Raw genomic sequence first — 13,071 nt, forward strand, 5'->3', positions numbered from 1 at the left:
CTCACGTAATTCATGTCCACTCAAAATCCACACGAACTACATACATATACCTCATCCACACCTCGCAGAACTTTCAATTTTTCTCCTCTAACTATACCGGTAAACTCACTTTTATTTCTTTTCACAATTTCCTCACGAAAATTCCGTCAGAAGAACACACAAAAAAATAACTTTTTTACCTCAAAAAAGCCGGTAAGGCTAAATAGAATCCTTTTTCAAAATAATATGTTTTTTTTAAATTCTAGATTAAAGCAGAGAAACTTCAAAGCTTCGAGAAATTTTACAAAAAAGAGCTTTTTTTTTAAAGGAAAACGAGTCTCTGGAGAGAAGAGATGATTATTTCTCGCCAGTTGACTTGCTACTCATTTTCAATTCTCGTCCAAATCGCGAGCATCGCAACTCACCCAGCGCACACAATCCACTCGACTCACATCACTTTATGTCTCGAGCATCAAGCCAAGCCGCGCGGAGCACCCAATTCCCCCACACATAGCGACACATACCTACTCACTCATAAGTGGATCTCAAACATTGAAGCCCCAACCATGTGTGTGCGTGCGATACAGTCGTCAAGGTGGAGGAGGTGGGAGGGAATGGGGGATTACCTGCGGGTGACAACTCGCGGGTTGGTTTGAAAAGACAGCATGAAATTTATGAAAATTTTGCTATTGCCTACAAAATTTCATACATGTAGAATGTAGATTTCAAAAATTTTTTGAGCCTCATAGCGCAATGGATAGAGTATTCAGTTTGTATTCAAAAAGTCTCTGGTTCGAATACGAAACCCATTTATAAAAATTATTTTTTAAACCAAATATTTCGTTCTTCAGTACTTATTAGGTACTTAGCAATATATTTTTATTATTTTTAGAAACTTTCCAAAAACAAAGAAATATGATCAGTTCTGAAAAGGAATTTTCTTATGTCTTTGGATGAAAAAAACTTCTCATTTGATGAAATAATCTTGTAGAATGGGACCAGCTGGAAAAAGTCGAAAAATATTTGTCCAATAAGTTCAAACAATGAGGTCACCATTGTGATTTTTCATCTCAATTTGCCCTAGGAAAAATACAAAAAAGTTTCAAACATATTTAGTCTAAATTAAAAGAGACAAAAATATTAATTGTGACGTAACTTTTTGAATTTTTAGACAAAATATTTACCGATTTTCTCAGTTGATATCTTATTTTTTAGTTTAATTTGTTTAATTTTCTATAACATAGCGTTACGTGTATTCCGGTTTGAATAAACTTCTTCACTTTTTAGAAAACACTTAACTTTCTTAACAGAAAGAAAAATATAGCAAAGAAATAAGCCAAAATAAAATGGAACAAAAGATCATAAAATCTTTTAATTTGAAAAGAATTTTTTTTCAGAAATTTTGCCAGCATAATGTGCGCTTTCGAGTGGGCGGTGGGAGGCTATAGTCGATCAACAAGAGCACGAGTGTAAGTGAGCCCCACTTGAGTGTTGTGAAGCCCGTTGGGGAAAAGAAAAACACGATGGTATAATAGGAAAATTCTATACAATCGCAAAACAATTTAGCATTCAATAAAGTCCTATTATTATCATAAAATGCTGTATTATTTTAGCACCAACAAATACATAACTCTGAAAGGCACAAAGTGAAATCAAGCAGATTCGTGCTTTCGCACATTTATGAGCTTCTGGTGAATAACAAAAACAACTAATACATTCATATACGCGATCGTTGCATTCAATTTTAATTCTTATTTACCCAACTTCTGGTCAACATGTCTACTAAATATAGTGGAAGAAGAAACTAAGGGATGGTCACGTTATTTTGGAAACTCTACAGGAACAAAATGGCCAAAATGTGAGAATTTCAATTAATTTTTTTGAGCACAAAAATTTATTTTCTAAGTCGAAAGTAATGAATTCTCATCAGTATTTGGCCATTTAACAAGAGTGCAAGCGAATTTCGGATTTTTGGTTTCAAAATTGACTTGAAAATCGCTCTTGAAAGTCCCCGAGTTTCCAAAATTACGTGACCATCCCTTATAATAATAATTGTATAAAAGGAAGAAATGGTCGATGAAAGATTGGTGGGAGGGAGGAGTAACTACACACAGTAATATGAATGTATGTACGTACATATGTATGAGGATTATGTACATACGTACATCATCTTATCTGCATTCTGAAAGCTTATTTCGGTACAAAAGCCATAATATTCTAGTGTGAATAAACACAATGTGTTGCAAGGATGGTTGGAGTTTTTCGACAGAAATGCACGGAAAGAAAAATACCCTGGAAACAGATATTCTGTGACACATCCCATTCTCACTGATAAGATCAATAAAATGTCTTATCGCAATCATATTTTTTTCGTCTTTATTTGACTCCTAACAAAATCACAGAGAGCACTTCATATACTGACTGAGCAGAAACCAATTTGTCTGATAAAACTACTTTTACGCCTAGTGAACACCCTCTTCACATACACCAGATAACAACATGGAAAGGATATTACTTATACGCAAAATATATAGACAAAAATTATTTTAGATCCTTAAACTAATTTGAGTTAGTTATAACTTTTTATTAAAATTTCATACAAATAGGGTAAACTCATTTAAAACTTTTTAAGATATTCCTAGTACCTACTGAAAGAAAATAGTTTTAGTTTTAAACAAAGCTTTAAAGAAAGATTCAAAATAATAATTTCAAAGATTCTATAATTTTCAGCAGAACTGTGAAAAAGAAATAAAATGAATAAACTCCTTATCTTTTTGCTGTTCAAACGAATTAAAATATAAATAAGTACTTTTTTCTATCAATAATGTAATTCGATGATGAGCCAAAAAGTATTGACGTAAGTATAGACAAAACAGTGATGCATCGAAAGAATTATCAAAACCACGAAGGAGAGAGTTGTTTATTGCTCTTAAGTCTATTTTGAGTGTTTGTTTCTGGGAGCAAAAAGACTATCAAATTTCTTTTTATGCTCAAAACATTTTTTTTGTTTTCACACTAAAAGATTGCATAACCCATTAAATTTTGGGGGTGATTCTGCTCAGAACCTAATCGCAATGGAATGAGTATTTGTTGAAATTGCCTTCCTACATTTAACTGACCCGAATATTAATTAAAAATGTTTTCAATTCTGTGCAAAATTTTGCACAGAAGGGACGAAAAAATTGGCAGAATTTGGGTTATCAATGACTGATTTTTTTTGCGAATAGCATGAAAAGTATATATTTTCTGGTGTGGCACAAAAAGCAACAATCTTGCGAATCGCGAAGGAATTTTTTTTGGGGTGAAGATTAGACTTTGCAAATTAATCATGAACACACTTCTGAAAAATATTTTGAAATGATTTTTTTTCTAACTTGAAGAAGTTGAAATTAAGCTTTGGGTAAATCACGCACTTTGTCTGTGGAAAAGTTGGGTGCACGCAAGTCGCGTTTTGCATGCCTATTCCACATGGGTCGATAACATATGAAGGAAAAAAAATCAATTGAGTGTATGAGATAATTCTTTATCATTTTACACACAAATTAAAGAAATAAAAGTCAAGTATCTTACAGTGATTAGGGCAGCAAATCAATTGAATTTTCTTTTGTTGGTCTACTTCTCTCTACCATAATGAGTCGCTCAGCCCCGAGAAAAAGTTCAACGCTATACAATTAACAGATAAATTGCATTCTTATTCTTATCTTCGTCCACAACTTGTAGGTGATTGATAACACGCATTTTTTTCTTCTTAACAAAGAGGCCAACGCTTTATATACAATTAAAATTTAGGTATATTTGTCACAAACTTCCCATACTTTTGTTAACTTTCCATACACCATGACAAATAGTCTGGCCCCATAGACTGGTGGAACTCTCTCTCTCCCTGATCAAAGGAATAAATGATTTTATGTCTTTTCAATTAATGATTCAATATTTTGTATAAATTTCAAAATGTTTTCAACTTGTTTTTCACAAATATACAATCTTGTATGGAGCTCCGCTCACACCTCCCATTGGGGTCCCCCTCACAGAGAGTGTTTATCTTGACAAATGTTGAGTAATTGCAGCCCTGTTATTGCTTAATTGTACAATAAATATTAATATAGAGATATATGTAAATTATTTTTCGAGTCTTCGTGTCCGCTTTCGATACCAGCAGCCAAACAAAACGACCTCGGCATCATCATCCATGGAAATTTAATGTTTTTTTTTACATTTATGTATTTTCCAGTATAGATAACGCCTAAAAATATTTGACTCTACAAATTATTTTCTTTGCCCCCTCTCTATTTTCCTCAAAATAGCCTTGTGTCTTGGCCCCATGAACATGCTTGGGTCACTATCGTGGGAAAAGGGCTAATTATTGCAAATTTTTATGTACTACATAAAAAAACGTTCTACCGAAACCTTTGAATAAAACTAAAATCAAATAACTTTTCAAGAAATATAAATGAATAAGAATAATCTTTATTGCAAAGAAGAGCTTTCTGATTGGCTAATAAATAATACGGACAAAGCCTTCTCATTGGGTACTTCTCGGTGACTAATCTGGTGGAGGCTCAGTGCTAAGTTAATTTGAACAGAGTTTAATGCTTTAAATACTTTTTCAGCTCGTTTTACGAAAAATTCTTGTATAAAAAAGCACACATACAAATTTTTTTCAACATAATCTTAATCGGTTTATAGAATTATAGAACACATGCCTTTTCATTCACTTGAGTTTTCTTAAAAATTTCAAAGAGAATTTAATAATATTTAATATTTAATAATTTTAAAGAGCAAAATGATTTAATAAAAATACATAGAAACTCTACTCTGAGATTCAAACAATCAAAGCTATAAAATTAACCAATAACTTGGCATTAATCCATATTACTTGCAATGAACAGTTTCTCAGTATGTATTCTGGTAAAGTAAGGGGTTTGTCAATTAGCTGATTATTTGTGTTTTTGTTACATGAAAAGTTTTTTTTATGTATTTGTAGGGCTGATGAAGAAGCAAAAAAACTTTCAAAACTTCAAATAAATCAATTTTAGTTTATTTTAAAAGTTTTTCGGCATTTTTTTTTGTTCATTTGAACATCAAAAACTCCGTTGAACGACACAAAAAGTTTTCCTCTCGGTAACAAAATGGTAATTTCTTGAGTGTTCAATAAACTCCATTAGTCACGATTAGATAAAATGACGGTGTGTGTACCTTTTGATTAGCCCCTCAATTTGCAAGCGCATGGAAATTATTCGCACTGTAATGACAGCAAAAAAATGCACAAAACTACATTTTTGGACTGCCAAAGAAGAAAAGTCCTCGAAAATAGGCACGAAGATGCCAAAATGGGTAATTTTTGGGTGATCAACGCGCGAAAGATGATGCAATATGATCACAAACTGTCATCATTCTCAATACCAAAAGTTCCACACAAGGAATGCCATTACAATATTAAATATATTTATTGTTTATTTCAAGTGGCTTTTTCAACACATTTTTTTCCACAAAGGAAAAAGACATTGAAGCGCCCGCGAGGACCGCGAGATAAAGTCTAGAAGGACTTTTTGCGATCTTTGTGCATTTTCAGAACTCATGAGGATCATTTGATAAATTTTATCTATGTATGACATTTTATAAATTTCAAGAGCAACTCATGCGCTTGAGTTTTCCGCTTTTCCCCCTTTTTTCCTCATTGTTCCTCGCACCCACTTGCGGATATGGAGCATGTGTGTATGGGGTCAAAAGATTGATCTTCCAGAAAATTAATCACTACACATGACCCAATAAATTCGATGGTGATCCAGTGACCCCAAATTGTTTGGAAAATCAACAATCTCTCACCCAAATATTGCGCTTGGAAATTGAAATTTTATATCACAAAATCGACATTTTGCTTATTGCCTAATCCTCCGGAGAGATCGTTTTATATTAAAAACTCACAAATGGCCGCACCCATATAGAAACATCTCTCACAAACAGTCTTCCCACTTAATATTGCTTTGCAATTATTCACAAAATGTGCACTCTTATTGCATTTGAGGTGATATTTTGTGCATCAAAATTCGTGACATGGCATTTTAAATATTGCACTAAACGCCTAAATAAAACACCCATAATTTTGCCTTTTTAATGTCTTCCCGCGCAATTGGCACAGGTGAATTTATATAGGATTAATTCCACGGAGAAACACGTCATAGAAGGTTTTTTTTCCTTTTAGGAAATGGGGTAGCGTCCTTTTTATGACGCCATTTTTCATTTCTGCCATATTGCTTTTCATTAAGTATTTATTGGTTTATCAAGATTTACATAATTTATAAAATTGGATTAATTTTACAAATTTGTTCCCCATAACTATTAATGAATTCATTCTTCAAACTATAACAGATAATGTCCCCTTGCTCCAACGGTTTCGAAGCAATTTTTACTGACTCTTCAACAGACATGGGCACACTTTATGATACAAAATACAAAACTCTTCGATGATGTTTACCTCAAAAATCCATCGAAATCATCAAATTATGCATGATAATTATGCGATTTTTTTACGATCTTAAACTGTTCAAAAAAAATTCGGAGGATCGTCCAAGAAATCGTCCAATTGGACGGTTATCGTATTTCTTCATCTGTGGTACCTTCAACACCGAACACCCCGAGCAACAAAAAAGCGGAAAAATAACTCAAGAAATGTTATTTTGTATTAGTTTTACGCGCATTTGTAAATGTAGGTGAGTATCCAACACTTTTGCAGAGTTTTTTTTTGCATTTTATAAGAGAATTTCTCACTAACATTTCTCAAATGAACGCGCACACATTTTAATTTTCATTTTTTTGTGCTGTTAATTCTAATTTATGCCAAAAGGCATTTGCTTTTAATTTCCACGAATTTATCTCAAGAGGAGACGATTATTTATGTGATGAATGCAGTACGACAATTGCAATTATCATCAAAAATTCACTCACGTCATCCAAAATGCTCGCCAAGCTGTATATTTTGCATTCGATATTTACTTTGGGGTGTGGATTATGCCATTTAGAGATAATCCTGCTTTGTTTTATTGCTTTTCCTATCTTTATTTTTGCATTTTTTAAACTCTTTTCCACACTTTTTATTATACTTGGTTAAGTACTTTATTTTTTTTTTGCATTGATAAGTTAGTGAGAATTAGTTGAGAAAAAAATCAAAATGGCGAATTGTAAACTAACGAAATAATAGAATACCGTGATTGGGTATCTATTGTTTTCCATTCAATCAAAAGAAAACAAAAAAAAACTTTTAGATTTCTTGCAAACTTTTGCTAAACTTTTATTTGCTAAGATCTCTTTAAAAAACTAAACAAAATTTGAAAAACAAATACCAAAAGGACGCTTTATTACAATCTTAAGCTTTCTTAGCAGAAATATAAGTAAATTCTTTATCTGCTTAGGCTCTATTTCAAAGTATGTCTTTCCTTTAAATAAAAAAGAACTAAAACAATGTGCTAAAGCAACAAAATACCAATGGAAAACCAGGAGGAAGAATCCGAAGAATAATCAAAAGAAAAATGATGATTGCCGTTACTTTTCAAAAAATTCCGCGCGGTAGTACATAACCTCAAAGTAGCTCAGTTTCTGTGACGTGTTCCGGGAAAACAATGCGATTCATCTGAGAAGAGGCAGCAAAAAGGTACCCCAAAAAGCAATTAAAAATGGGAAAAGTGAGACAAAATGCAAGTCAGGGTGGAAAATCAAATAAAGTGATGCAATTTTTGCGAAAATATGCCACAATTACCTTTGCAAAGTCCCTCCTTTTCGAACCATCCCGGCTGCCGGTTGTTACGTGGGCGATTTTGCTGGCAGAACTCCTCCTGAATGTAGCTGTTGTTCTCCGGGTGCCTTACACGGAGATTGATTGGGTGGCATACATGCAGGAATGTGAGGGATTCCTCAATGGTACCCTCAACTATGCTATGCTTCGAGGTGAGATGCACGTTGAGATTGTCTCTTCCAAAAATAGATCCAGGAGATGACCGGAATTGCTCTATTTTTAGGTGAAACGGGACCTCTGGTGTACCCAGCTGGCTTTGTGTACATCTACAGTGTGCTGTACTTCCTCACCAACTATGGGAAGAACATCCAATTGGCTCAGTACATTTTCATTGGGATCTATTTGATGCAGATGTTCTTGGTGCTGAGGATTTACTCGAAATCCCAAAAAGTTCCACCATATGTGCTCCTTATCACCACATTCACATCCTACAGGATCCATTCAATTTATGTTTTGAGGCTCTTCAATGATCCCGTGGCAATTATCTTCTTCTATGCTGCACTTAATTGCTTCCTGGACAACAATTGGAACTTGGGGAGCATCTTTCTGAGTTTAGGAGTCTCTGTGAAGATGAATATTCTACTGTTTGCTCCAGCAATACTCCTGTTTTACATCACAAACTTAGGCTATGTGAAGACAATGCTTCAGTTGGCTATTTGTGCGGGAGTTCAGTTGCTTTTGGGAGCTCCATTCCTCCTGACTTATCCGCTGGAATACATCAAGGGTAGCTTTGATCTCGGCAGGGTATTTGAGCACAAATGGACGGTGAACTATCGCTTTCTATCAGAGGAAGTCTTCATTAATAGAAATTTTCACATTGGACTTCTCCTGGGGCATGCAATATTCCTCCTCGTGCTTTCCCGGCCGGCTTTTCTCTACTTTCAGAATTACTGTCGCCTCCGGCAGCTTCAGCTTCAGCTACAGCCACAGATTGATGCCAAAAATGCCGAAGTGGAGTCTCAGAAGCGTCAAAAGCAGCGACGCAGGAAACAAGTTCAGGCTGGAGGTCAAGAGAATGAAGAGAAGCTCTCTCCGGATCAGGAGAAATTCCTCAGTGCTTTCGAGAAGGGTCTCAAGATGAACAGTACGGGACCACCGCCAGTTGTGGAAGAGCCCAGTGAAGAGAAATATTCAATTCATTTTGATCGATGCACCCAGCTGGCCATCCTTCCCATCTTTCTCTGTAACTTCATTGGCATCGTCTTCTCTCGGAGCCTTCACTATCAATTCTACGTTTGGTACTTTCACTCCTTGCCCTACTTGGTGTGGTGCACAGACTTCCGGACGAGCGTAAAATTCCTCCTTCTGGCTGTTATTGAATTCACCTGGAACACCTATCCAAGTACAAATTTCTCCAGCCTTCTCCTGCACATGTGTCACGTTGCCATTCTCAGTGGAATCTCCCGGAAACTCCTCACAAAACACTGACCAATAAACTTTTGCAATCACATATCAAAGTCTTCTTCATCCTCATCCTCGAAATTCAAAACTTTCTCCACAGCTGCTTGGGGCTTCTTTTGTCGCTTAACATCTCGATACTTCTTCCAGAACTTCTCTGGTTGGGCGTACTCAACAAATGATTTGAAATTATCACAAACAGCCTCACAGAAGATGTCTACTTTGTCCTTTAGCCTCCCATCGAAAGCTTCCATCCGGGTAACAAAGTTCGGTAGAATTGCCACCATTTTATCCAGAACCGGAATAGCTTGCTTGAGATTCCCAATATCCTCAGGATTCCCCGCTTCTTCAGACTTCTCCTGCACAATTGGCAAATCTACCTCCTCATCGGGTAAATCATCTGGATCCCGGGAATTTCCAGCACTCTTTAGCATTGTCCAGGATTTAAATTCACAAACTCTCGTAAAAACTTCCACTAAATCCTCGAGAGCTTCCACACTTTCGGGCGTTTTAATTAGTGTCTCCTTGTGGATTTTCTCCTGAACCGTTGCCACATTATTGAGGAACATTAGCAATTGCAAATCCGTGAAGTTTTGCAGGAAGAATCGATACAGGAGGAAGCGCAGATGACGCTTTGATTTCCCTTGAAGGGGACACACTTCATCATCCATTTCGGCTGTATTGAATACCTCAAAGCGTTCATACATGTAGCCATTGTAGACGTAGATCACTTCCAGAAAGCTTGTCTGGAGGAGCAGACGATTCTTTTCTTCCACATATTTCAGCACCATCCCAGCAGCAGCTCTGGCAATTGATCTACAGGGATCCACAATAGCCGCCAGGACGTTCATAAGCAGACGCCCGCGCATCTTGATGTAGTCCTGCATTACGAGAGTCGTGAGGGCTGATAGAGCTTTGTAGCGAATCACCGTGACGGATGCTTTCAATTTGGACACAACTTCCTGCATAATTGGCTCCGTGAGAGTTGTGTGCCTGGAAAGAAGAGCGGGGAATAAGATCTTCTGTTCATTCTTTTTCATTTCAAAGCAAACTTACTTCTTGCACAAATTCGTGAGGGCTACGATAATGTTGCAAGCCACACTCTTATGTTGTGTAGTTTTGAGAAGCTTCCCAAGTTCCGGAAGTACCTCAGCTGCAATATCCGTATCCCTAATGGCCAGCCTGCTGACAAAGATGACCAGGGTGCAGCATTTCTCCGGATTGGAGGCTTGAGTCACACGACATTCACGTAAAAGCTGGTAGAAGAAGTCAAGGAATCTCTGACGTGGCTTTTGCGTCAGATCCATACTTGTCTCCGAGTAGATGTAGAGGAAATTCACCATCTTTTGATTGATCTCCCACTCACTGCTGGTCAGCTGTAGTCTATGCGTCCACACAAAATCTTCCGCAATGGCATTGAGAGTAATTATCCACTCCCGATCGTGCTCCATCTCGGCAGATTGTCTCTGCTTCAGGCAGACATTGTAGAGTGGGCTAACGAGGGATGTTGGGAGATTCCCTTCGGAGAGATGTCGCTGGATGAGGTTGTAGAGATTATTGAGTGTGGTACGACTAAAATGGGGCATCCAGGCGTGAATGATTTCCAGCATAAAGTGTTGATTGACGAGATTTGCCGATGAAGAGTTCAGGGTGTCCACAAAAGCCAGAACTACCCTATCAGGATCTTTAGTGTGCATCTTAGACGCAACCAAGGAGAGTAGGAGCCATGCTTCTGTGGCATTCTCCGTGTTTGTGTGACTCTCAATGATACCCAGTGTTTTCTGCGTCACAATACTATTCCGAATCCACGAATCCATTGCACTCCGGAGGACTTTACGCTGTTCCTGCTGCATCATTGTACGTAGCGTAATCCACGGCATCTGAGCAGCTGTCGTGGAAGAATCTTCATGGCGTTCAATATTGTCAAAGATCACCATTTTGAGGCTCTCCATGGCTGCATCCACAATCTTTCCATCATTGTCGCGCATAAGGCGTAAAATGCATCGTGTCCAACCCTTGATGACCACCTCCTTCTGTGGGAAGGTCTTCATGAGAGTATTTAGAGTGGAAATGATCTGTCGACGCACAAGGGAAGATGAATCATCCACCAATCTGGCTAATTCTTCAAAGAATCCTCCACTTTCGAGGAGCTTCTCATTCCACGCAAGAAGATTCTCCAGCAATGTCAGAGAATTCTTCCTCACATGCGCCAGGCTGCTCTGCAGCAAATGAAAGAGATAATTTGGAAACTCCTCAGCTACTTCCGTTACCTCTTCAATTCCTGGAATTTCTTCATCCCGCTCCGGGGGATTTTTAAAGAGGGCCCGAAGAATTTTTTGGGTATTTCTATTGCCCCCGGAAAAGATCTTTGTGAGCCCGGAAAGTGCCTTCATCTTCACATTGTTATTCACATCAATTGTCTTTGTAAACAAGAGCTGCAAGATCTTCACTTCACGCGGAATTTTGGAAACTTCCTCCTGGAATATACTCCAATTTACCTGACAATCTATCAAGGCTATCCGGGAAAGGAAATCTGTCCCATTGGCACGTTGTGTGGCATCTTCACTGCAGACAAGACGCTCCAAGTAGGGAATAATTGAGACGTTGCACTTCTCAAAGATTGCCTTCTCGTACTTCACAGCAATCTCCAGTGTTGCACTGTACTGCTCAGCCCGGATATTCTCCTCGGGATTTGACAGGGTGGCTTCAATGAATGTGGTCAAGATTTGCGTTGTATTTGTGGGAAATTGATCAAGAAGGTAGATGAAAAATCCCGCAATACTATCACTGTGTGGCATGTCCTGTGTGTTTCGAATCCCAGATGCACTGTGATTGTGTAGCACCGTGGTGAGAGAGAAGATCTTTGTGAGATTCTTCGTTGTGTCTCCATGAAGAGCTGCACAGAGATCTTTTAGCATTTCATAAGCTTTCCGAGTTAAACTACAATCAATGGCAGCTTTGTAACCATTTTGATAGAAGAAAAGAATGATATTCTTCATTGAGACACATATTGCCGTCCGGAGATCCTCAAATTCCTCCAGAGAGACGTGTTTGAAGAGAAATTGCAAATCTTCCAGCAATGTGAGGAGAAATATCTTAAATTCATTCACTTCCTGCTTCGATAAGTTTCCATCCTCCAGATATTTGGGGTACTCTGCAATTGTCTGCAGCAGAGACTCCTCAAACACACCACATCTCTTTGCTCCGGGAATTACCAAAGTCAGCACAAAACAATCCCCAGCTAAACATCCCAATTTCCGCGATATTTTGTCGTGAAAATCAACTCCAAGAACACCAACAAGGCACTGTATGAATGTCAAGTAGGAATCCTTCTTAATCTCCCGGAGAACTTTATCCCAGGACACCGTAGACAGCTCTCGATCACTTTTCTCGCCATCGGATTGATTGAAATGTACGTAATTTCGGATATTTCGCATTTCTGAAGTTATTTCGAGGAGTATTGAAGAGCAGGAAGCGTCATATTTGACCTTCTGTAGGAGCTGAATTCCCTGCAACTGCGAAGACGCATCCTCAGCCGCCAGAACTTCTGTCAATTGTTCTGCATCGAGGTGATCGTCAAAAAATGTTGACAATTGCTGGAAAAGATGATAGATTGGTTGCTGATCACTTTCACACATTTTTCCTGATAGTTTTTCACGAATTTTCTGTGAATTTTCACGTTTTTCTTGGCGTTTAGAAAAGTGGGAAAAGTTTGTTTATTTCCCAATAAAATACAGTCTTGTATGTATTGAACATTCCCGTGGATATTCCTACGACATATCCTGAAGATTTCCTTGATTTCCCCATTTATTTATGATTGTTTATATTTTTCTCTTTTCTAGCGTTAATTGGCGCAATATCACTTTCTGAATTCGGAAAAACTACTTTTACCCTGGAAAACTCAC

The 13,071-nt window shown here is 37.5% G+C and overlaps 3 protein-coding genes across 7 annotated transcripts in view; 2 read left to right on the forward strand and 1 right to left on the reverse strand.

The window, feature by feature from the left end:
• Positions 1-13,071, forward strand: part of LOC129793390 (POU domain protein CF1A) — a 299,560-nt gene that overhangs the window by 265,077 nt on the left and 21,412 nt on the right. The gene's annotated exons all lie outside the window — the stretch shown is intronic.
• Positions 1-13,071, reverse strand: part of LOC129793346 (condensin-2 complex subunit D3-like) — a 29,537-nt gene that overhangs the window by 16,288 nt on the left and 178 nt on the right. For 3 of the 4 annotated variants that reach the window (XM_055833249.1, XM_055833247.1, XM_055833248.1), the window contains exons 2-3: positions 10,223-12,762; positions 7,733-10,159 (exon numbers count right to left, since the gene is read on the reverse strand). In XM_055833249.1, the coding sequence (XP_055689224.1) occupies positions 9,214-10,159; positions 10,223-12,603 (3,327 nt within the window). In that variant the 5' untranslated portion in view covers positions 12,604-12,762 and the 3' untranslated portion in view covers positions 7,733-9,213. Of the gene's footprint in view, positions 1-7,732; positions 10,160-10,222; positions 13,059-13,071 lie in introns of those variants that run through there. The other variant, XM_055833246.1, reaches the window with a different exon arrangement.
• On the forward strand, positions 7,550-9,225 carry LOC129793381 (lethal(2)neighbour of tid protein 2-like). The gene is made up of 2 exons (XM_055833356.1): positions 7,550-7,920; positions 7,992-9,225. The coding sequence occupies exons 1-2, from the start codon at positions 7,650-7,652 to the stop codon at positions 9,194-9,196; spliced, it is 1,476 nt and encodes a 491-aa protein (XP_055689331.1). The 5' UTR covers positions 7,550-7,649; the 3' UTR covers positions 9,197-9,225.

This window comes from Lutzomyia longipalpis, chromosome 3 (assembly GCF_024334085.1).
Source record: "Lutzomyia longipalpis isolate SR_M1_2022 chromosome 3, ASM2433408v1".
NCBI lineage: Eukaryota > Metazoa > Arthropoda > Insecta > Diptera > Psychodidae > Lutzomyia > Lutzomyia longipalpis.

Bases quoted from the DNA above. Each gene is read 5' to 3' on its own strand.
- LOC129793381 (XM_055833356.1), top strand. From the start codon at position 7,650: ATGGGAAAAGTGAGACAAAATGCAAGTCAGGGTGGAAAATCAAATAAA. The intron at 7,921-7,991 runs GTGAGATGCACG...CTCTATTTTTAG, and splicing joins CAACTATGCTATGCTTCGAG to GTGAAACGGGACCTCTGGTG.